The 23,141-nt window shown below is 42.5% G+C and overlaps 1 protein-coding gene across 11 annotated transcripts in view; it reads right to left on the bottom strand.

Annotated features, from left to right (window-relative positions):
• Positions 1 to 23,141, bottom strand: part of SNAP91 (synaptosome associated protein 91) — a 92,423-nt gene that overhangs the window by 9,461 nt on the left and 59,821 nt on the right. For 3 of the 11 annotated variants that reach the window (XM_069973522.1, XM_069973520.1, XM_069973521.1), the window contains exons 14-23: positions 22,754 to 22,768; positions 22,483 to 22,656; positions 17,248 to 17,355; positions 15,654 to 15,935; positions 12,426 to 12,503; positions 12,230 to 12,301; positions 6,817 to 6,894; positions 6,216 to 6,296; positions 5,865 to 6,035; positions 498 to 644 (exon numbers count right to left, since the gene is read on the bottom strand). In XM_069973522.1, coding sequence (XP_069829623.1) covers positions 498 to 644; positions 5,865 to 6,035; positions 6,216 to 6,296; positions 6,817 to 6,894; positions 12,230 to 12,301; positions 12,426 to 12,503; positions 15,654 to 15,935; positions 17,248 to 17,355; positions 22,483 to 22,656; positions 22,754 to 22,768 — 1,206 coding nt within the window. The remainder of the gene's footprint in view (positions 1 to 497; positions 645 to 5,864; positions 6,036 to 6,215; positions 6,297 to 6,816; positions 6,895 to 12,229; positions 12,302 to 12,425; positions 12,504 to 15,653; positions 15,936 to 17,247; positions 17,356 to 22,482; positions 22,657 to 22,753; positions 22,769 to 23,141) is intronic. The other 8 variants (XM_069973524.1, XM_069973523.1, XM_069973527.1 and 5 more) reach the window with 5 other exon arrangements.

Here is a 23,141-nt window from a genome sequence, read left to right on the forward strand (position 1 = left end):
GAAGGACACGCACTCTTACTTTCTCCCCCGGGCCCCATAGCAACTGCCTACCCTGCCTCTATGGTAGCTACTCCATTGGTTGGTAAGGTACTGAATCATCAGGTGGAAACTCATAAGAAGGAAGAGGGTTACAGAAAAATAAATGCAGTATAAGAGGAAAAATTATATCAAAGGGGAAAAAATGGAAGAAAAAGACAGAGGTGCCTGATGATACATATAGTAATCCTATCCAGACTAAAATGTACCATGAGTCATGCTACCCTTCTACACCCATCTCCTCTTTGCCCATGCCCCCTTATAAAGAGAGCAAAAGGGTACTTAAAAATCTTGTGGCAAGTGACCACTGTTGATCTAGTCAAGGATGAGCGCAACAGGAAAGCAAGACAATGACTGGGAGGCACTGGAGATCACAAGAGATTGGTTATGTGATGTTCCTACCAATATCCTGTAAATACACAAAGAATGTGAAGTATGGTCAGAAATATTACAGCACTTACTGCCTACTAAACTTGCAAGAGAAGAATCAAGGTCTCCGCCAAGAGGCTTGCCTCCGCCACTGGCACTGTTTGCTGATGTAAGTGAAGATGCTGGCTGAGATGAAGGGGTCATTGTTGGTATAAGAAGATCGCCTAAGCCATCAAATACTGGTGTGGGAAATAGAGACGAAGTTAGCACCTAGATTTTTATTCACTTTTTTAACACTGATATTTTAAATTATTTAAAAAGGGGAAAATATCAGCAGGTTAGAATAATCTGTCCCTATTGCACACGGAGAGCTGAGGATGAAAGTAATTTTTCTACCTTCATCCTCAGCAATGTTTTGGGCATATCTGTAGGCTATTTCATATGCAAATGAGGCATTTTGGTGCACTGGGGGTTGTAGCCCCGACCCCAGTGCACCGATCTGCCCTGGACAGCCGTCCTTTCTAATGTATATTGAGGTGGTGCTCTGCTGATATTCTATAGGGGGGACGGGCCGGCCACGGTAGATCAGTGCACTGCAGTGCAACCTATATAACCTATAGTCAATATCCTATCACAATGACAACCCAAACAGATAATTTGACCATAACATATACAAGGCTAGGTGGACACCATGTTTTTGCTTTCTGATGAAGGGGCACCTTTAAAAACCGGTATCTCGCCGTCACTGGCTAAACAGGATCCATTCAATTTCTTGCTATAACCGCACCATTCAGCAGAAAGTAGAAACGGCATGTGAAGCTAGCCTAATTTCCATATACCCATATATATTTTTGCACAAATTTTTGAGATGACGTCAAGACTTTTGGCTAATTTCAATATATGTAGTATATAAAATAACCTTTAAATAACTTTTCAAATCTCCCAAGATTGAATGGTGTTTTATGAAGATGTTGGAAAGGATCTGATGAATATTTCTAACAGGATGTTCCTCACTGTAAGCAATTCCTATTGTACATGTGACGGCATTTATACCCACCGCTAACCCTGATCATTATGGCACCATTACCGTTACTACAAATTGCCTCTTGAAAAAGCATTTACTGGCGAAACGTACATCGGGGTTGGCATCTGGACAACCGCAGCATTATGGGTAAGTTGTGATACAGTTTTTAGACATAGTGTACTCCCATTCCCAATAGATATATGCGGACACCTTACAGTATTATAGGTGATAAGTAATGGGGACTTGTGTTAGTTATATGAGTGACTAAGTGAGCACCTTATTGACTTCTATATCTGTAGATTCTTGGGGTAGAGGAACATAGCAATATATGTTTACAGTCTAGAGACCTATGCTGCTTTGTTGTCCTGTTATGCTGTATTGTTGACATTGTTTATTCCCTTGCTTTTTAACATGTATTGATGATTTTGTTTTAATAAAAGTGGATTATTTTATGGATATTTATGCTCATAATTTTAGTATACAAATTGCTCAGAAACCAGAATTGCATGGTGATCATTGGATAGTAAAGAGAACTTGTAATACAAAGTAGAGACTGAACTATAAATATCTTGGTACAGGAGAAAAAAATTCACAGCAAATAGATAACAAGGTGGAACATTCTTCTTAAAACAGGATAGCAACAATTCTGGGGCCACACAGCAATTTTCAGTCATGTGACCAGAAATAACCCTATCTCACTGGCTGGCCATGCAACCCCTTCTGAAGTGGATGGGGGTCACACTGCGTGGCCCAGCAGCCTAAGAAAATCCATCAAGTCAGGTCCTGGTTGCAGGACCAGGCATGCCACATATTAAGGTGCCCTGTTGGTTTAAAAGGCACAATATAGTGCTGTGAGGGCAGGGACATATGGCCAAAAGCAAAACTGAAAAAACTGTGAGAAGATTTTCATGTTGATGCCAGCATGGTTTTCCAGCATTTTTTTTTAATTGAACAATTTTTAACTGGGGGCTTAAAGCAGAGATAAGAAGAATTTATGTCACGGTCACTTTTTCTACATGGAAAAAAAAAAGTTCTTTCCACATTTTCAGTTAAAGTGAATCTGTACCCACAATCTGACCCCCCCAAACCACTTGTACCTTCGTTTAGCTGCTTTTAAATCCAAGATCTGGTCCATTCGGCAGGTGATGCAGTTATTGTCCTAAAAAAAATACTTTTAAATTTGAAGCCCGTGCCAAACGGGAGTATCTGTGCCCTAACTTTGCACCACCCCTCCGTCCCTCCTCCCCGCCCTCTTCAGCATTAGGAATGCCACTGAAACATTTTCTCTATGCTGAACATTGCAAAGGTCCTTAACAATCCATGATACAGGCAGGCTGATACAGGTGGGGAATAGGAGGCAATCTGCCAGGAGCATTCCTAATGATGAAGAGGGTGGGGAGGAGGGGCGGAGGGGTGGTGCAAAGTTAGGGCACAGATACTCCCGTTTGGCACGGAGCTTCAAGTTTAAGTGTCTTTTTTTAGGACAATAACTGCATCACCTACCAAACGGACCGCAGGGTCCGTTCGGCAGGTGATGCGGTTATTGTCCTAAAAAACAACTTTTAAACTTGCAGCCTTGTGTCAAACTGGCATGGCCTAGATTGTGTATGCATTAGGCTGGCACAACCTCTCTGTCCCTCCTCCCCACCTTCTTCATCATTAGGAATGCTCCAGGCAGATTTTCTACTATTTATCACCTGTGTCAGCACAGCACACGGGCTGGATCGTTAAGGCACCTGTGCAGTGTTCACTGCAGAGCAATAGGAAAAATCCTGCCAGTGGCGTTCCTAATGATGAAGAGGGTGGGGAGGAGGGACGGAGGGGTGGTGCAAAGTTAGGGCACAGATACTGTAGGCCACGGCAGTTTGGCACAGGGCTGCAAGTTTAAAAGTTGTTTTTTAGGACAATAACTGCATCACCTGCTGAACGGACCCCAGGACAGATCTTGGATTAAAGGCAGCTATCTGAAGGTACAAGTGGTTTGGGGGAGAGATTGTGGAGGATGATTTTAGGGTAATACCGCATGTTAATTGATGCAACTTTAGTGTTAAAAACCAAATGGGTTTTATCCATGTTAACACGTCCTGATTCTCAAAGTAAAAGGATAATATTCTAGACACACATGAAAAGTCTCAGATACCTCAGGTTTCAGGAAGATTCTATATAGGCTCATCCCATATATAAAGAGTTGGTTAATGAACCCCAACTTGGGAGCAGAAGCATAACTAGAGCTTCCTGGCCCCCACGCAAGATATTTAACTACCCCCAAACATGAGCCCTATATATTTATATTTAGGTTTTTTTTTTATTTGTTTGCTTGTTTTTTTACATTTTGACATTGAGTGGCTGCAGTACGTAAGCCATGGCCCCTCTGCTACCACCAATTGCTGTGTCAGGAACTGCAGGGCATGGTTAGATATCGCTAGCGATAATATGCTTGCGCCGACGTCTATTCTAATGCTTAACACTGGAATAAACAATACCCTTGAGGAAGCTGTCAGTATCAGTAGCACTGCGGCACCCTGTAGCAGAGCAAATGGGGATAACTGAATCACTGCTTGCTTTGCTACAGGATTCCACAACTACAGTGCTAGCTTCCTCAAGTGTAATGTCTATTCTAATGCTAAAATGCTTTAGAATAGCCATTAGGGGAAGCCAGTGGCGTAGCTCCCATAAAGGCAGGCCAGGCAGCTGCTATGGGGCCTGTGCAGGAGGGGGGCCCGGGCTCCCATGGCAGAACACATGTCCTGCCTCCATGGTGGTAACCCTCTTCCCTTCCAGCAGTGGCAATGTTAAGGTTAAGGTGAGAGGATCAGACGCGGCAGGTGCTGAGTAGACGCTCGGCGTGGTAGCCACTGGCACCTTCCTCTGCAGAGGGTTGTGGTTGCGTCTCTGGTCCGCAGGGGAGAAACAGGGCTGGAGGTGAAGGGTCGTGCTATGGGGCCCCATGAATCCTAGCTATGCTCCTGGGGGAGGCTCAGTACAGATAAAGCTAATTTTGTCAGAACCAGGGCTTGAGCAGTCCCTGCAGTTCCCATCTCAGCTATTGATGACAGCAAAGGGGCCCTGTTGCCAAAGTAAAAAATAAAAATAAATTACATATCTTTAATAAATTCATACTTTGCTTCTCATTTGTTTGTTTTACGTGAATTGAAGAGAAATATTGTAGTGTAAATCATGTGACTCTTAATGGTTACTTATTACTAGAGAAGTATTTCTGGCGCTAAGTAACAGATTTTAGAGAAAAACTCACCAAAGCAACAGTGCAGCACAGCCCCAGCATGGAAAGTGTCAAAATGAAAGGAAAAAAAAATGAAAGTAGTACAAAATGATAGCACAATGACAGCCCAAGCAGTTATAGTAAGCACAGGAAAGCTCTGCATATGATTGCCTTGTGCCATGCATAATGCCCAGATATCGCATGATCATAAACCAAGTACATTATCAACCAGGCATGCCATCAGTCATGCAAATCTTATGCTAAGGCCAAGTGCAATAACAAAATTAGAATGCATAATAAACTATATAAAAGTATTCTATATAACTCTGGAATTAGGGGGGAAGAATAATAAATACATAACATTTCAAATACCAAGGGCCTATGATGTAGAACTGTCCTCTCCTGTTCTAGTTGTATAATGATATCTTCAGCTACTACTGATAAAAACCAGCCAGAAACAAACAGCTACATATCGCAGATCCTCAGGTAAGGGCTGTATTATACTGCTCAATGACTAATGTAAGCAAGGGCGATCTGCTAGATTGGCACTCAGTGTAAGATAATAAACTTTATACTTACCTCTCCATGCTCCCCAGTGTTCTTCTACCGGCTCCCTGCAGTTGTGGCTGGAACTTTTGAGCCATTCTCTGACGTGATAGGCCACTCAGCCAGTCACTGGCCATAGCTCTGTCCCGTCTTGGCTAGTGATTGGCTGAGCAGTCTGTCACTTCAGAGACCTGCTAAGATATTCCATCGAGGATCGGGCAGAAGCTAGAAGAACATCAGGGAGCATGGAGAGGTAAGTAGAAACTTTTTTTTTAACACCTTTATCAGCCATCATCTGCACATCACTATTACCGGTTCAAAGAAATGCACATCACTATTACATGTAGCGATGCATGGTTGGAGACCTATGATTATTTTAGATTCTTCTTATTAGTACATTCCATAGAATTACACTATAAAAAGACATTGTAAATATACACCACAGTTTATGGGCTGCATCCTCTATGGTTTAATACTGGTGATGCCTCCCTATTAGAGTTGATAAAATATCCTGTATGCCCCATAACAGGGAAACCCTGATAAATGTACAGAGTTCTTACAATCCTGTGAAAAAGTAGAAACAGACAGATAAAGATTATGACCCTCTTTCTTAAAAACTGAGCTAAAACAGAAGCAATAATATATACTCTGCTATTTCTTCAGCCTCACCTGAAGCATCAAAAGTGCCGCCAGATGGTGCGGAGGCTGCAGCCGGAGCTGGGGGATTGGCAGTAATTGGTTGACTGGCTCCAAAGGCCGCATCAAAGCCCGGCTGCATGAGGGTATTCGTTGCTGGAGCGATTGGTGCAGGAGATGGTGAAATAAATGACCCTCCAAATCCTTCAAACATAGAAGAACAAATGTAAATTCACTATTCACTATAATGGAGCTGAGCTGCAATGCCAGATACAACCAATGAATGAGTGTAGCGCTCTTACTGGAGGGAAGCAGCCATGAACCCTTTAATAATAACTATGCACAGAAAGCAGATTTTAGTAAAAAAATAAATAAATAAATTACCAGCCAGTAAATCAGCTGATGCTGAAGAACTCGTAGGTGCCAAAGCTGCAGGCTGCGATTCAGGTACACTTCCAAAGGCATCTGTTATGTCACCAAAGATGATAGATAAAAGGAATATAAAAGATCACTACATAAAAGTACAATAAGGTGACCTTTTTTTTACGTTACGCCTTTAAGGCTTTAAAAGAAGTCATCCATTCTTACACAAATCATCTCAAGCAATAGAAACTGACACAGAAGGATAAGATCTTGGCAAATGGAAAAAAAGCATTAATATTTCTTAGGAGAAACCCCCCCAAACACACCGGATAGGGGAAAAGTAGGAGATCGGGAGGGGTCCGACCTCTGTACCCCTTACCAAACTCCGTATAGACTTCTGTATTATCAATAGAGTCGCAGGTACCGCATACATGACATACCCGCGTCTCTATTCATTGCACAGAAGCCAGGGACCAATACTGAGATCAGCAGAGGGTACAGAGGTCGGGCCCCCAGCTATCTCCCACTTTTGTCCCTGGAATACCTCTTTAAGCACAGTACAGTAAAAATATATATTTTTTATAACTCTTTAATCACTTAGGAGAGAAAGTTGTATACCCACCTCCAAATAAGTCAATTACAGGTTCAATCTTGGCAGGAGATGCAGTGGGCACAGGCGCTGGAGCAGTAAATGAGTCCACTGTAGTAGTAACAAAATAAAAGAAATAAAATAAAATTACCATGTAAAATTGATATTGGCTTTAAGACTTTTCAAATATTCATTTGTAATGGCTTAATGCGGTTATCCAGCATCAGGAATTTTCTTATGATGCTGCCCTGCTGGATAATATAAAAAAACATGTTATACTTACCCCTCCGTGCTCCCCTGGTGCCCTGATGCAGTGTCTCCAGTGTCCCCACTCACTGCAGCTGCCACCACGAACTTATCTCAGGAGTGACAGTCAACTTAGCCAATCACTGACTGAGACGGTGGCTTCAGTCAGCGGGGACACCGGAGACGCCATAACAGGGCACCGGGGGAGGTAGAGAGGTAAGCATAACATGTTTATTATATTCTCCAGCAGGGCAGTATTATATAAAAAAAAATCCCTAATGCTGGATAACCCCTTTAAATGAGAACAATCAGAAAGTGTGCTATATAAACTGCCTTTAGATGCTTGTAGGCCACAGCCTGCTACATTCTCATGGTCAACAGACATATTAGATGGGGAATTTTGTGGGATTGGCTCAGAGATTTTTAGAGCTAAACTGCATCTAGGAGGTGGAAGGTGCGTGCTCACTGTATATACTGACAGCAGCTCCCTGTGTATCTCATAGAGGTAAAATCAGACTCCCCTCCTCCAGGCTGTGCTGTCCTGCTCTGTGGTGTTTCTGTCCATAAAATGGCTTACAGAGGAGCATGTGACCGTGGCCCGCCCCTTAGTGTCCACCACTGAGCCTGTATAGTGGAGGACACTGAGGGCGGGGCATGGTCACATGCCCCTATATGTCTGCCATTTTATGGACAGAAGCAAAACAGAGCAGGGCAGCACAGCCTGGAGGAGGGGAGTCTGATATTAGCTCTATGAGGTACACAGGGAGCTGCTGTCAGTATATACAGTGAGTACACTGACTAATACTGTACACTGAACTATTTTACTATAAAGTGGCAAACCCCTTTGATAGTATAACCAAATGTAAAGGGGTTATCTAGTGCTATAAAAACATGCCCGCTTTCTTCCAGAGACAGCACCGCTCTTGTCTCCAGTTTGGGCACAGGCTCCTGTGCTTTCTGCACAAAATTCAGCTAACCCCCCAACACACACAGCTTTTCCCACAACCTCCCCCCCACCCCCCGCCCTGACAGAATCCCATAGTGCAATCATCCCCCAAATCCCCCAATCACTGCCCCCCCCCCCCCCCCCAATAACATCAGAAGTCCTGTGCAGTGTAGTGAACAGCCCCTGCCCTGACAGGTGCCCATAGTTCTATGCACTAGCCACCCAAATAACCCTGGCTGCCCAATCGCATAGGAAGTACCATCCCCGTCCCGTGCAGCGGGCTGAACACACCACTATGGCGGTCCTCGCTGCCTCTCCTGCTGCAGTAATTGAGATCAGCCCCATCCCGTGCAGCGGGATGAACGCTTCTCTATTGCCGAACCTGATCGATTACTGTGGCAGAGAGGGGCAGCAGGCGGAGCTGGCACTTCTTATGCGACCGGGCGGCCTGGAGTGCTAGTGCATAACACTACGGGCTCCTGTCAGGGCGGGGCTGAGCTTGGGGGAGGGGGGCGTTTGGGCATCTTTGGGGGATAAATTGCACTACGGCTTCAGTCAGGGCGGTGAGGGGGCTAGGGCAGGTAGCGGAATTTTGTGCAGCAAGCACAGGAATGGCCCTGGTATTCTTTACATGTAATTTCTACATATACTGCGCCCCCTGCTGGACCCTGCAGGTATAGAGAAAGAGTTGTGACGTCATTTTTTTTCCCTTTTTTTTTAGAGAAACTAAAGCCTGCCTGGTCAACTTTATGTGCATTTCCCATAATTAGTGTATATTAGGAATATAAGGTATTAAAAAATAGATTTTGGCCGGAGTTCTCCTAACCCACACCTGGACTGAGAGACAAGAGTGGTGCCGTCACTGGAAAAAAAAAGTGACCATATTTTCCTTATGCTGGATAACCCCTTTAACTTTCCAAAATTGCACAAAGAATTAAGAAACTGAACTGTCTGATTCCTTTTGCTGTTATCGTCTTGTAGGTTACTTTGGCATAATATACACTGCCAAGAAATGTAAAAATTTCCAGGTATAAAAGTATACTGGTATAAAATTAACCTTTGGATAAACTTAGCATAAAAATTAAGACACCAATGTAAATACTGCTTACTTTTAGAAGCAAACAGTCATATACAAAGGTCGATGAATTTCCCCCATCGATGTTACAAAACGAATAATGGCAGCTCCTGTGGAGTCCCCATCTCATGACAATATTATCTTGTTTGCGTTTTTTACAATGCACAAGGTTCCACAGGTCATACAGGTATGGAGGTCATACATCAAGTGTCAATAGGCAAGCACATTTGTTTTGGTAGTGATGTCATTGAATCTGCAGCATAACCACTAGGCAATGCTTTTCACAATTTGCATATCATCTATGGGACTAACATATAGCATTCTGGGATATCTGAATAAGTCTGGGTTCACACTACATTTTTGCAATCAGTTTTTTTTTTCATTTGTGTGCATAGGTTTTCATCAGTTTTTCTATTGACTTCCATTATAGAAAATAAGGGATCAAAACGCATCAGTTTTTTTTTCCATACACAAAAACATACTTGACCTTACTTTGGTGTATGTGAAAAAAAAAAAAAAAAAAAAAAAACGGATGCATTTTGATCTGTCTTTTTTTATAATGGAAGTCAGTGGAGAAACGGATCAAAACAGACGCACACAAATGCATGCGGTTTTTTTCATCAGTTTTTGCAAAAATGAAAAAAAAAAAACGATTTGCAAAAATGTAGTGTGAACCCAGCCTACATCGTTGTTAAGAAAAAAAAAAAAGTTGAAAAGGGGAACAAAGATGGTGTGAGAAGAACCTGCCACATGCTCCTGCAATACCTGCTCTCCATGGATATGTATTTTAGTTCAGATTAGTTTTAGAACATAAAAAGACAAAACTTTTAAAGACAATGAATCCAAACAATATGAGAGAAGCAGAAGAGTATGGATCTTCAGAGAAATCATTTTATATGTTACAAATGCTTCCTAACACCACCTAAACCTTTTTTTGTGGCTTAAAGTGTAGCTCCAGTGATGGTGTGAGCTGTATCTCCCACTAGAAGGTTAAAAGTGGAGATTAAAGGGGTATTCCACTCAAAGATAACTTTTGATATGTTGCTGCCCATGGTGAGACAAACAATTCCTTCCATACTTGTTATTATCTATTTAGTCTCCTTCCCTCAGTTCTGAGCCGCTGCTTTCTGCTGGACACAAAAAACCTGGGTGCGAGCCTCTCTGTCTCCCCCTCCCTTCTGAGACGGCTGGCGTAAACAAGTCCGTGACTGGCTTTATCTGCAACATTGTATCTTCTTTGTAATGCTGGGAGGGTTAATCTGAGGTCAAGTTGCTGATGAACTCACTGTGATCATCCCTCCCAGCACTACAAAGAAGCTACAATGTTGCCGATAGGGACTTGTTTACATCTGCCGTCTCAGAAGGGAGGGGGAAGGAGGGAGAGGTGGAGAGAAAAGATCACACACAGCTTTTGTGTCTTCCGCAGAAAGCAGCAGCTCAGGACTAGGGGAAGGAGACTGAATAGATAATAACAAGTATGGAATGAATTGGGCAGCAACATATGAAAAGTTACTTTGAGTGGAATACCCCTTTAAGCGTGTATGTGACCATAGCCTAAAGCTTGGTGTGCAATAAATTTAAAGCTAATATAGGTAACTTCCTGGTACTTTTTCACGATAGTGTCTCCTGTATGCCAGTATCATTTTCAGTATCATTAGCATAGTCTTCTTGATTTTACTGCAATAATAGTAAAGTCAAAAGGTAATAAAGTGCAAATAAGCAAGGCGCTCTTCCATAACAAATTCAGTGTACAGCAGAGGTACAACATCAGTTTTAGGACTATTTTTCAACCATAAGGCTATGTTCACACACAGTGGGGGAGATTTATCAAACATGGTGTAAAGTGTAAAGGATTTCACCTTTTATTTCCCACAGACTCTTTGGAAAATGAAAGGTGGAATCTGATTGGTTGCTAGGGGCAACTGAGGCAGTTTCACTTTACACCATGTTTGATAAATCTCCCCCAGTATTTCCATATGTATTTTGGTCAGTCTTTTTCAACCAAACCCAGTAACAGGTTGAAATCTCAGAAGCTGTACACATCTTTCCTTTATAGTTTTGCCCTGTCAGTTCCACTCCCGATTTTGGTTGAAAAACTACTGACCAAAACACTAACGGAAATACTATGTGTGAACATAGGGGGAGATTTATCAAACATGGTGTAAAGTGAGACTGGCTCAGTTGCCCCTAGCAACCAATCAGATTCCACCTTTCATTTTCCAAAGAGTCTGTGAGGAATGTAAGGTGGAATCTGATTGGTTGCTAGGGGCAACTGAGCCAGTTTCACTTTACACCATGTTTGATAAATCTCCCCCATAGCCTTAACAAGAATTTTTGAGCAGCTTTAGGACTCAAAAAAATGGACCATAATACTGTGTGTAAACAAAGCCTAACTAAAATGGTCAACTAGTTTCAGAAAGTTAGATAGATTTGTAATTGACTTCTATTTAAAAATCTTCAGTCTTTCCATACTTCTCAGCTGCTGTATGTCCTGCAGGATTTTGTTTTCTTTTCAGTCTGACACAGTACGCTGCTGCCACCTCTGTCCAGAGCAGGAGAGGTTTTCTATGGGGAGTTGCTGCTACTCTGGACAGTTCCTGGTGACAGCAGAGAGCACTGTGTCAGCCTGAAAAGAAAACATTTCCTGCAGGACATACAGCAGCTGATAAGTATGGAAAGACTTGATAATTTTTAAATAGAATTAAATTACAAATCTATATAACTTTCTGAAACCGGTTGATTTGAAAGAAAAAGATTTTCGCTGGATAACCCCTTGAACAGCAGGAATGCCCTGTCTACATTCCCCTATGGGCACAGCCCATCTGCATTAGGCATTTAGCATGCGTCCTCAGCTATGCAATGATTTATATGAAGTCCACTTAGCTGTAACACATGTATATGTACATCATATATTTAGGTTAAATGTCCTGAAAAGTACAGGCATAAGCAGCCACAAATCAGATGGGTTGAAATGACACTGCGGGTGACTTTTACACTAAAATGAAGGATATGCAGCATAGCAGGGACAGTTGGTCAGCCACTTGACGGTCATTTGAGATGAAACGGGGGGGGGGGGGGGGGGGGTTGGGTTAAAACCCTATCAGCACGGACGTGGCCAACTGTTGCTCATCCATTAGGCCTACATATCATTCAAGTGCTTTACACATCAAAGCACTCACCAGATAAGAGGTCTCCAGTGATGGAAGTCTCGGGCACAGGAGAAGGCCCATGCGGTGGGGATGAGAAAGCATCTTTCCAAAGCAAAAGAAAACAAGAGCAGGGTCAGTTTAAGCAATGAGAAAAATTAGAAGAAGAAGTAGTGCATCAACAATTCATGGAGGCAAAAATGTCAATGAAGAAGATGTCATGCTTTACCTGTACCAAACAGGTCTATGCTAGGTGTAACTTCTGGCTTAGGTGCAGCAGCCACCTCCGAAACAGACTCAAATAAATCTAAGACCAAATACAAGCAATGTTATTCCTTCAATGGGGGCTGCAGATAGTGAATGAGCAATCTGTTTCGAATAAGAGACAGGCATGCAAAGAACACTTGCATGTTAGTTACTGAACAAGCAGATTTCATTTGTATAACAGAACATACAGATGAATGCAGGCATCCCGAACCTCAAGTTCCGTCTTATCACTGGGCAGCCAAGGATTGTATGGGACAGACTACTTACTGGAGCTCTCAAACCTTAAAGTCACATCTTACCCTAAGGTAAATTTCCATGTGTTGTTGGGTAGAGAAGATCCAACACTGGAAAAAGTTAGGTTCTATCGAACTCAAACCTTTCAGAACCTTATGCATTTGATTCCCGATGACTTCCCGGCCCGTGGGGAAGGAGGAGACAGCCCGGGTGCCGCCTGGAATTCCAGGATTGAGCCTAGGTAATAGGCTGTATCCTGGAATTCCAGGCGGTCCCCGGGATGTCTCCTCCTTCCCCACGGAACGGGAAGGCATCGGGAATTAAATGCGGAAGGTTCGACAAGGTTCGAGTGTGATAGAACCTAACTTTTTCCGGTGTTCGATCATCTCTATTGTTGGGGTCACACACAGTACTTGGTCGGTATAGTTACCAAAACCAAGAATAGATCTCAAATACAGGGGAAGAAAATGCATAGCTTTCCATTCTAGTTTTTCTCTGTGTCCATTCTATTCCTGGTTCCGGTCCGAACAATGATCAAATAATGGCAAGCATTGTCTATGTTTCCACTTCGGGAACATAGCGGGGAAAGACATCCATTTCGTAATATTGACGGTCGCTAATAATGATCATGGTCACCAGATGGCCGCCTTTCCCTGTTATGTTCCTGATGTGAGAATATAGCCTTGCTGCGTGTCAAACCAGCCTTAGGATCCCTTTTAGGCCGCTGCCAGATACAAGTGATCTAGTAGCGCAGAGATGAGCATGTGCAGCATTTGATTACCGGTGGCTGAAGAAGTTGGATGTAGCCCTAGGCAGTCCTGGAAAGCATGGATACAGCCTATGACTACATCCATGTTTCCCCAAGACGCTACATCCAACTTCTTCAGTTACCGGTAATGAAATTTAGCAGGATCGCTCATCTCTAGCCAAGTGTAATCTGGTATACTGTATAAAGGATCTATCCTCATCCCTTGAGTGCTATATTGTTTACTATAAGGTATTTCGAGTTGTATATATATTTTTTTATTTACTTAATCAGTCATCCACCCAAATTCTATACATTCTTTGGGGCGGATGGCAGATTGCGCTTGAAAAATCCACCTGTCCCACTGACTCAATGTAACTCCAAGCAGAGTCTGCCGCATGGCCTCCTCTTGAAATTTTCTAACATATTCCGTAGTGTGAACATACCCCAACTTGTACCCTGCAGGTTTGCAGTTTCCCCCTATTGCACTATGCAACTGCTTTTAAAAACACATAAGCCTTATATATACAGTAAGTAATTTCATAAAACACCGTGGGAGAAACCAGATTGCAAGATCTTCTAGCTAAAGGCTCAGAATTTCAAGGGAGAACAATGTGGGAGCAACATGCCCTCAGCTCGGATTAGTACAGGCAGCCCGGGCTGCGGGTGCAAACCAGGACAAAAAGGGGCAGCAAATAAGCCGAATTTACAGGAGGAGGAAGCTGATATTGTGAGTGGAGTGGTGAGACTCTATTGAGAGGAACAACTTTTATACCTGTATGTATAAAACCGAAGGACACTTAAAGTGTCACTGTCATTTTATTTCTTTTTGCAGAAATCAATAGTACAGGCGATTTTAAGAAAAGTAATTAGATTTATTAGGCAAATCTGCCATTATCTGCATTTAAAAAGACTTTCCTCAGGTTCCCCCCCCCCTCCTCTCTCTCATTCACTGTTCATGATCAGGAAATCTTGACTTTTACATCAGCTGTGCCCTGTGTAACCTATGGAGAGGGGAGGGGGGGGAAGAGGGAGATTAGTCGGCAGCAGAGAGCAGAGAACAAAGGATTACTTAGCAGGACCTGTGTGAAAGCCACTATTCAGAGGTCAGTGCTGATAGTCCAGTGATGTAGCTGTAAATTAACTCTTTGTTGTCCTGTTTTGGTGCCTCATCTCCCTCCACCCCTCCCCTCTCCATAGAAAATCATGAAGACAGGTGGAAGAGCTTCAAACTGCTTTTTCATGATAAAAATGCATTTTTTGGCTAATAAACCCAATTACAAAGTTTCTTAAAATCGCCTGTACTATTGATTCCTGCAAAAAAATTAATATATATATATATATATATATATATATATATATATATATATATATATATATATATATAAACAACAGTGACACTTTAAGACTTAAAGCAAATCTGTACCACTACACACGCCCCCGCCCCTTCCCCAAACTGCAAGTTCCGTTCCTAAATCCATGCCTGGGGCAAGTATTCAGGCTAAAAACAGCTTTTATTCAGTAAATTAGATGGGGCCTAGGGTTTCTGTGCCTTAGGCCTGCCTAGGGGAGGGGAGAGAGACTCTGCAGGCCTAGGGCTATGATGCTTTAGCCCCACCTCATTGGCATTGAGCTGCCAGAATAAATGTTTTTAACCAGAATAGACAGACAGACCCTTTGGGACCAGGAATGGATGGAGAACCAGATCACAGTGGTATCTGGCAGTATAGTTTCCCTTTAAACTCGCTCACTTTATAGTTTACCAAGGAGATACTCTGTATTGAGTTTATTAAATGGCTTGTGTTTTCCAAAAGCAGCATTTTATTGTGTATTACAGGGGAAGAACTGAAAACTAGCCAGTTACAGATACAGAGAAAGGTGCTCATCCTTGCTCTTGGAGTGGTGGCAATTGCTACCGGTTGTGGTAACATAGCAAAATTTAAGCTCCACACTAGAAATATACTTGACTTTTTGTTTTGCCTACAGTATTGGTATTTTTATGCATCATTACTACATACAGGAGGTGATATACTACAACTTGAGATTCTGATGTCCGTCTCAAACACTGTCTCAAAAATAACTGAAGCCAGGAAGCTCAAACAAATATTACAATGAATGGGAAAAGAAAACAAAAAGGAAGCAGTGAAAACAGAAAATCACCTCTAAATAAAAACAAAAACATATCAATCAAAAACCCACAAAGTCATTTACCACCAAAGATATCTAGAGCAGGAGGAGCAGCAGCAGTTGTTGTGGTAGTACTGGCAGTTGTGGTGGCAGCAGTGGTAGTGGTAGTAGCAGTGGTAGTAGTAGAGGCAACTGCTGCAGCAGGAGTAGGAGGAGGAGGAGAAGGAGTAGTGGCGAGAGCAGCGCTAGCAGTGGTTGTACTAGCCGTAGGGGTAACTACAGGAGTGCTGCTTTCAGCTGGCTTCAAAGCAAAAAGGTCCAGTTCAGGAGCAGCTTCTGCACTACCTTCAGATGGGGCAAAGGGGTCTTAGGAGGAAGAAAGTGGAAAACAGATGGAAAAGTTAGGAAGGAATAAGTACTTCTGTTATCTAAGGATCAGGAACACAGTTCATGCTATGATAACTTCAATGAAAAGACAACTGTAAAATTTATCACATAGACAAGTGACTATAGGGTTAGGTTATTTCCAGTTAGAAGATACTGAGCCGATTAGATTAACTGTTACAATAAGCAAACATAACACTGCGGATAAAGCAACAAAAAAAAAAAATATGTAAATGTAAATGTAAAAAATGTAAATGAAAACCGTAGAACTGCCCATGGTAAAATTGCAAGGCATATAAAAAAAAAAAAGAGATTACTGGTTGCATTTGGCAACATAATCACTTCTCAGATTTATAATACTCCACCAGTCTTTCATATTTGTTGACCATATTAACTTAATGGGATGAAACAGGGTTTTGATACTTTCTTTTATCAAAAATGTCAGAAACCCAACAAAGTAAAATATCCTTAGGGGTATTCCACTCAAACACAACTTTTGATATGTTGCTGCCCATGATGAGACTAACAATTCCTTCCATACTTGTTATTATCTATTCAGTCTCCTTCCCCCAGTTCTGAGCTGCTGCTTTCTGCTGAAAGCCCTGCTCCCCCCTCCCTTCTGAGACAGTTTATGTAACCAAGTCCCTGTCTGGCTGTATCTGCAACATTGTAGCTTCTTTGTAATGCTATGAGGCTTAATCACAGTGAGTTTATAAGTAACTTGACCTCAGATTAACCCTCCCAGCATTACAAAGAAGCTACAATGTTGCAGATAAACCAGTCAGGGACTTACATCAGCCGTCTCAGAAGGGAGGGGGGAGGAGGGGGAGACAAAGAGAAAAGCTCACACATAGATTTTTGTCTCTTCAGCATAAAGCAGCAGCTGAGAACTGGGGGAAAAGACTGAATAGATAACAACACTTATGGAAGGAATTGTTAGCCTCACCATGGGCAGCAACATATCAAAGGTTATGTTTTAGTGGAATACCCCTTTAATTTGGTGAACCCTAAATAGCAATATTTCAATATCCAAATAGTATTTTTAAAACTGCAACAATGTGGTTTACTTTACTGCAGATACATTAGTGCACTTTTATATTGCAATGAAGGTCAACTGCTGATGGCTGTATCAAGAATGCACACAAACAATGGTATTATTGAAATAAATTGCTATTTAAGCTCCATCTATTGGATAAATACCGTACACACTATAGATTGCCTGGAGAAGCATCAACAGAAAATCGGGTCAGTGCAAGCATGCGGACAGGTGACAAGTAGCAGATATGAAACCCACCGTTTCCAGAGCATGCATCAAGAGCCGCTGCAACAGGGGTAGGGGTAGATGGTGCTGCAGCCCCTTCTAATGTTGCAGGTGCTTCACCAGGAGAAGCAGCAAAGGCATCTAGGGTGGAGGGTTATAATGGAAGCAATAAATCAAAAAAGGGGGGAAAAAAAAAAAAAAAGAAAAATAAGAATTTTGTAGTTTATATTTCCCTTATACGATATGCGTAATCTTTCCTGATTGCATAAGTCAATCATAGCGCAATAATAAAGAATGAGCTTATATTGTATAAGGGCTCCATGCATGTGAAGAGCATCGCAACCACAAGAATCTACTTACCAACCAATATTAGATATTTTTGCTTAAGTCAAGTAGATTTTACTTTTTTCTCTTACTGTGCTTAAGCAAGGATATGCACCAGGCTATGCATGACAGGAGCTACTCAGGGATGGGATCAGAAAGGCAATACAAAGTTTTAGACAACAGAACAGGAAAAGTGTTTTAGCCCCAAAAAAACAAATGCAAACTTGCAAACAAATTTTTACATTGAATATCTTGCCTCAGAAAATGTTGTATTTTTCTTAATTTGAAATACAAAAACTGTACACTTCGTAAAAGGGGTAATCCAGCGTTTAAGAAGTTTATAAATTGCTGCACTATGTAAACATGGTAGGCTTACCTCTCTGCACTCCCCCGCAGTGGTCTCTCTGGTGTCCCCCACTGACTACAACTCCATTACTTCCAAGACTAATTACTCAAGAGTGAAAGCCCGCTCAGCCAATCACTGGCTGAGGCGGGACAGCACTGCGGCTAATGTTCGGCTGAGCATGCTGTCACTCCGGAGAAGAGTTTGTCTCTTAAGTAGCGAAGTTGCAGTCAGCAAGGGACACCTATAGAGGCCACATCAGGACACGGGGGAGTGTGGAAAGGTAAGCATAACGGGGGAGATTTATCAAACATGGTGTAAAGTGAAACTGGCTCAGTTGCCCCTAGCAACCAATCATATTCCATCTTTCATTTTCCAAAGAACCTGTGAGGAATGAAAAGTGGAATCTGATTGGTTGCTAGGGGCAACTGGGCCAGTTTCACTTTACACCATGTTTGATAAATCTTCCCCAACATGTTTATTATGTTTACCAAGAATGCAGCAATATATAAAAAAAAATTTAAACCCTGGATAACCCCTCTAAAGAACACTACCACCCAAAACTCAAAAGGTCTATCCAAAATATCCATGCCGCACCTTGGGAGGAGCGGCATGGAGTTCAAAGGCGGGCGGCTGATAATGAAGCAAAGCTCGGCAGTCGACTTAACACTGTAAATTCACTCATCTCTAGTGACCGACACAAAGCAGGGGATCCTATTTGTGTTACTGTGGCTGCTGTGCTGTGTCTGCATTGTGTCACCTGCCTAAGTCTCTATTTCCACTGTGCCGAGCTCCTAAACTTTCTCCTGTACTTTGTTGAGCTGGCTTCACCTCCTTCCAGTGCACAGGAGTGATGAGTAGGTGCTGATCGGGGTAAGTACATTATATAAAGTAAAGGATATCCATGCCCTAAACCTCCTCCATGCCCTCATTCTCCTTATCCTTTGAGGTCATCCGCCATTTCCATCTTACTCCTCCTTCTCAGACTCCATTTCCTCTTCCCTCAGCCTCAATGCCCTTCTACATCTCCTTTTCTCTCTTCCTCCATGCCCTCATCCTCCTCTTCAGCCTCCATGCCATCATCCTCCTCTTCAGCCTCTATGCACTCATCCTCTATGTCCTCCTCTCTCATACCCCTCCCCCAGCCTCCATGTCCTTCTCCCTCCATGCCCTTATCCTCCCTCCCCCAGCCTCCATGTTCTCCTCCATCATCCACCTCTTCTTTCCCCCAACTAGCCTCCGACTGTGTTCCTTTGCTCTTGACTTTAAATTTGTTTTAGGGTGCCTTCACACATACCGTATCGCTGCATATTTATTGCACGAAACTCGCACAAAAGTAGCTGTGTTTTTTGTTATGTTAAACTCTCCAGTGAAAATCAAAACTCGCATGTAAAAATCGCACCAAACACGCAGCGAGAATACACATACATTGACTTTATAGCAATCAGTTTCACGGTGGATTTATGTGCTTCTCTCTCCTCATCTCCTCCCTCCTCAGCCTCAATTTCCTTCTCCCTCTTCCTCCTCCTCAGCTGCTATGCCCTTTTCCCTCATCCCTCAGCCTCTATGCCCCCCATGTGCACTCCTCCATGATTACAAACTGTATATTAAAGTGTCCCTGTCGTTATAACTTTGAAAACTAAATCAACAGTAGATGTGATATAAAGCAAGTTTGCAATTTACATTCATTATTTTTTTTTTTTGTTATCATGGAAAAGACGGCACTTCCTGTTTTCTGACTTTTTGTTCTAGAAAACAGGAAGTCCCGTGTATCCCAGGCCATCTGAGCGCTCACAGAGAGAATCCAGTCATGTGATTGATGGACACATTGAGCCGTGACTCTCTGTACTGGCCGGATTTCCTGTGTTTAGTCTGTTTTTTTTCAACCAGCACAAGTCAGAAAATCTGGCTTCAGGATACTGGACCTGGATTTCTGGTAAGTACAGCTTTGTTTTACAGCATGATAACAGCAACAAAAATAATTAATGTATATTGCAAACTTGCTTTACTTAACATCTACTGTTGATCTCGATTTTGAAAGTTATAACAACAGGGACACTTTAACCCATAGCTGCACCAGGACGTTATTGAACGTCCTCGTGCCGCTATGGGAGTTCAGAGGGGGGTCGCGCGGCGACCACCCTCTGAACTGCCGCGATCCCGGGTGCCGCGTGTAGCCCGGGCTCGCGGCTATTAGCAGGCACGGTCCGATCGCCGTGCCCGCTAATTAAGTACTTAGAAGCAGCTGTCAAAGTTGACAGCTGCTTCTAAATACTTGCTTTTATTCATACCTGGTGGTCTAGTGGGGGGATCGCCCCCCTGCGGCGCGATTGCGGGGGGGCGATCCCTGCATCCATCCCGGGCCGGGGTCTGCTCCATAATGGCGCTGATCCCGGCTCAGCATTCTATTGCTTTTGGCTGCAGCAGCCAAAAGTAATAGAACACCGATCTCATGGATTCATGCAGTATAACTATACTGCATGGATCTCTATGAGAGATCAGAGTGCATATACTAGAAGTCCCCCAGGGGGGCTTCTAGTATATGTGTAAAGTAAAAGAAAAATGTATTTTTAATAACACAAAACCCCCTCCCCTAATAAAAGTCTGAATCACCCCCCTTTCCCCATTTTATAAATAAAAATAAATTAATTAATTAATAAACAAACATGTTTGCTATCGCCGCGTACGTAATCGCCCAAACTATTAATCACATTCCTGATCTCACACGGTAAACGGCGTCAGCGCAAAAAAATCCCAAAGTGCAAAATTGCGCAATTTCTGTCGCATCAAATCCAGAATAATTGTAATAAAAAGCGATCAAAAAGTCATATATGCGCAATCAAGGTACCGATAGAAAGATCACATCATGGCGCAAAAAATGACACCTCACACAGACCCATAGACCAAAGGATAAAAGCGCTATAAGCCTGGGAATGGAGCCATTTTAAGTGACGTATATTTGTTAACAACGGTTTGAATTTTTTACAGGCCATCAGATACAATATAAGTTATACATGTTACATATCGTTTTAATCGTAACAACTTGAGGAACATGCATAACAAGTCAGTTTTACCCCAGGGTGAATGGCGTAAAAACACATTTCCCCCAAATAAAAGAAATGCGTTTTTTTTTTCAATTTCACCACACTTTGAATTTTTTTCTGGTTTCCCGGCACATTTTAGGCAAAAATTACATCTGCCATAGCAAAGTACAATTAGTTGCGCAAAAAATAAGGGCTCACTTGGGTCTCTAGGTGGAAAAATGCAGGCGCTATGGCCTTATATACACGAGGAGGGAAAAACGAAAACGCAAAAATGAAAACTGGCTGTGTCCCCTAAGGGTTAAAGTCCTTTATGGTATCACAATGCTGCAACTCGGTAAATGTTGACCGCTTTCTTTGTGGCAGTAGAACTGATGTCTGACCACTGGAAGCTCACCTCCACAGCAGGAGGAAGAGAGGGCAGAGTAGATCAGGAGCTGAGGGGGGCCAAGGCTTGGCGAGTATGTTTTCTAATATGTAAGGGGCCCAGCACAATACAAAGTTTTAGCCTAATACCAGAATACACACAAAAGAGCATACAGCCTGCCTTGTATGAGAAGCTTTGTGTTTTTAATTTTAAATTGTATCAATCCCGCTGAACTATAGTATGACATATCAACCTTTCAGTGACTGAGCAATCAGAACAGATGAATAAGCTGAGATTCTAAAAATCTGTTCCAGCTATTGAAAGTGATGGTGAGTTGTGAACCCCCTCTATGATATCAGTATATGTCCTCAAAGAATATGGACTTTAAGCTAATCGTCTTCTATTACACGAGACTATTATCCCGCATGTGTGGGCTAGTGGAATATGGAGTAAGGGCACTCTCTCATGAACAAATAAATAATGAGAGACAATCTAATAGATAGATTATACCGGTGACTAAACTACCAGCAGGTTCCTCAGTGTTTCTGACTAAACTACCAGCAGGTTCCTCAGTGTTTCTGACTAAACTACCAGCAGGTTCCTCAGTGTTTCTGACTAAACTACCAGCAGGTTCCTCAGTGTTTCTGACTAAACTACCAGCAGGTTCCTCAGTGTTTCTGACTAAACTACCAGCAGGTTCCTCAGTGTTCCTGACTAAACTACCAGCAAGTTCCTCAGTGTTTCTGACTAAACTACTAGCAGGTTCCTCAGTGCTCCTGACTAAACTATCAGCAGGTTCCTCAGTGCTCCTGACTAAACTACCAGCAGGTTCCTCAGTGTTCCTGAATAAACTACTAGCAGGTTCCTCAGTGCTCCTGACTAAACTATCAGCAGGTTCCTCAGTGCTCCTGACTAAACTACCAGCAGGTTCCTCAGTGTTGATTCACATTGGTACCAATGAGTTAACATGCAACTAACCACTTATCTGTATAAAACACACAATTGTTTTCCCGATTTTAGAAGGTTAAACCCTCATTTCTCTTGTAATATCTTCTTGGCAACCCAATTATTCTAAAAAGCACCATCTTAATGTGACTGAAAATATTATAGTATAAAGATAATATAGCAGAATACTGTATTGTAGGGATATTACAATGCAATGAAAAAAGAAGTAGTTCTACAGCCTTACTAACCTCCAAAGAGATCAACATCAGCACTGGCAGTACTAAGAGTGGCAGGTGCCGGAGATGCCGAAGGTGCTGGGGTTTCAGTGGAAGCAGCAGAAAGGGCACTGGGCTCAGCGGAGAATGGGTCAGAAAGCTGAGGAGCCTCTGAGATAAGAGAAGTAGAAGGCGCAGAGAGAGAGTCTGCATGTAACAAGGAATAGGAAGAAAAGTTATCAATAGAAGAGACATAGGAGGAGGCATAGAGAACGGTAAAGCCAGGGAGGAAATCACTACTCACCCTCACCCAAAAGATCTGTCATGTTATCCATTAGGCAAGCGGTTAAAAAGAAAAACAAGTGTAAGCAGTATGATAAGGGGAGAAGCTTTCAATGTTACCTGCAGAACGCTGAAAAGCAGACAAAGAAGAGAGGAAAGGGCAGTGATGCCAATGATGTGGAAGCTTCCCTACCAAATCATGCCAGTTAATGAAACACTGCTATAAAAACAAACATCCTATAGCTATAAAAACTACATATAAATCCCATCTCACATGTGCCTACACACAGTGCCTCCTCCTGTGGGCCCCCAGCTTTACAAACTGCAGGAACATTGACTGATCTGTTGTTTCTCACTGGTTCTTCATTGGTGGGCCCCTAGGTTCATTTCCTCTAGTGGGCCCCAGATAC

This window comes from Dendropsophus ebraccatus, chromosome 6, assembly GCF_027789765.1.
Source record: "Dendropsophus ebraccatus isolate aDenEbr1 chromosome 6, aDenEbr1.pat, whole genome shotgun sequence".
Taxonomy (NCBI): Eukaryota; Metazoa; Chordata; class Amphibia; order Anura; family Hylidae; genus Dendropsophus; species Dendropsophus ebraccatus.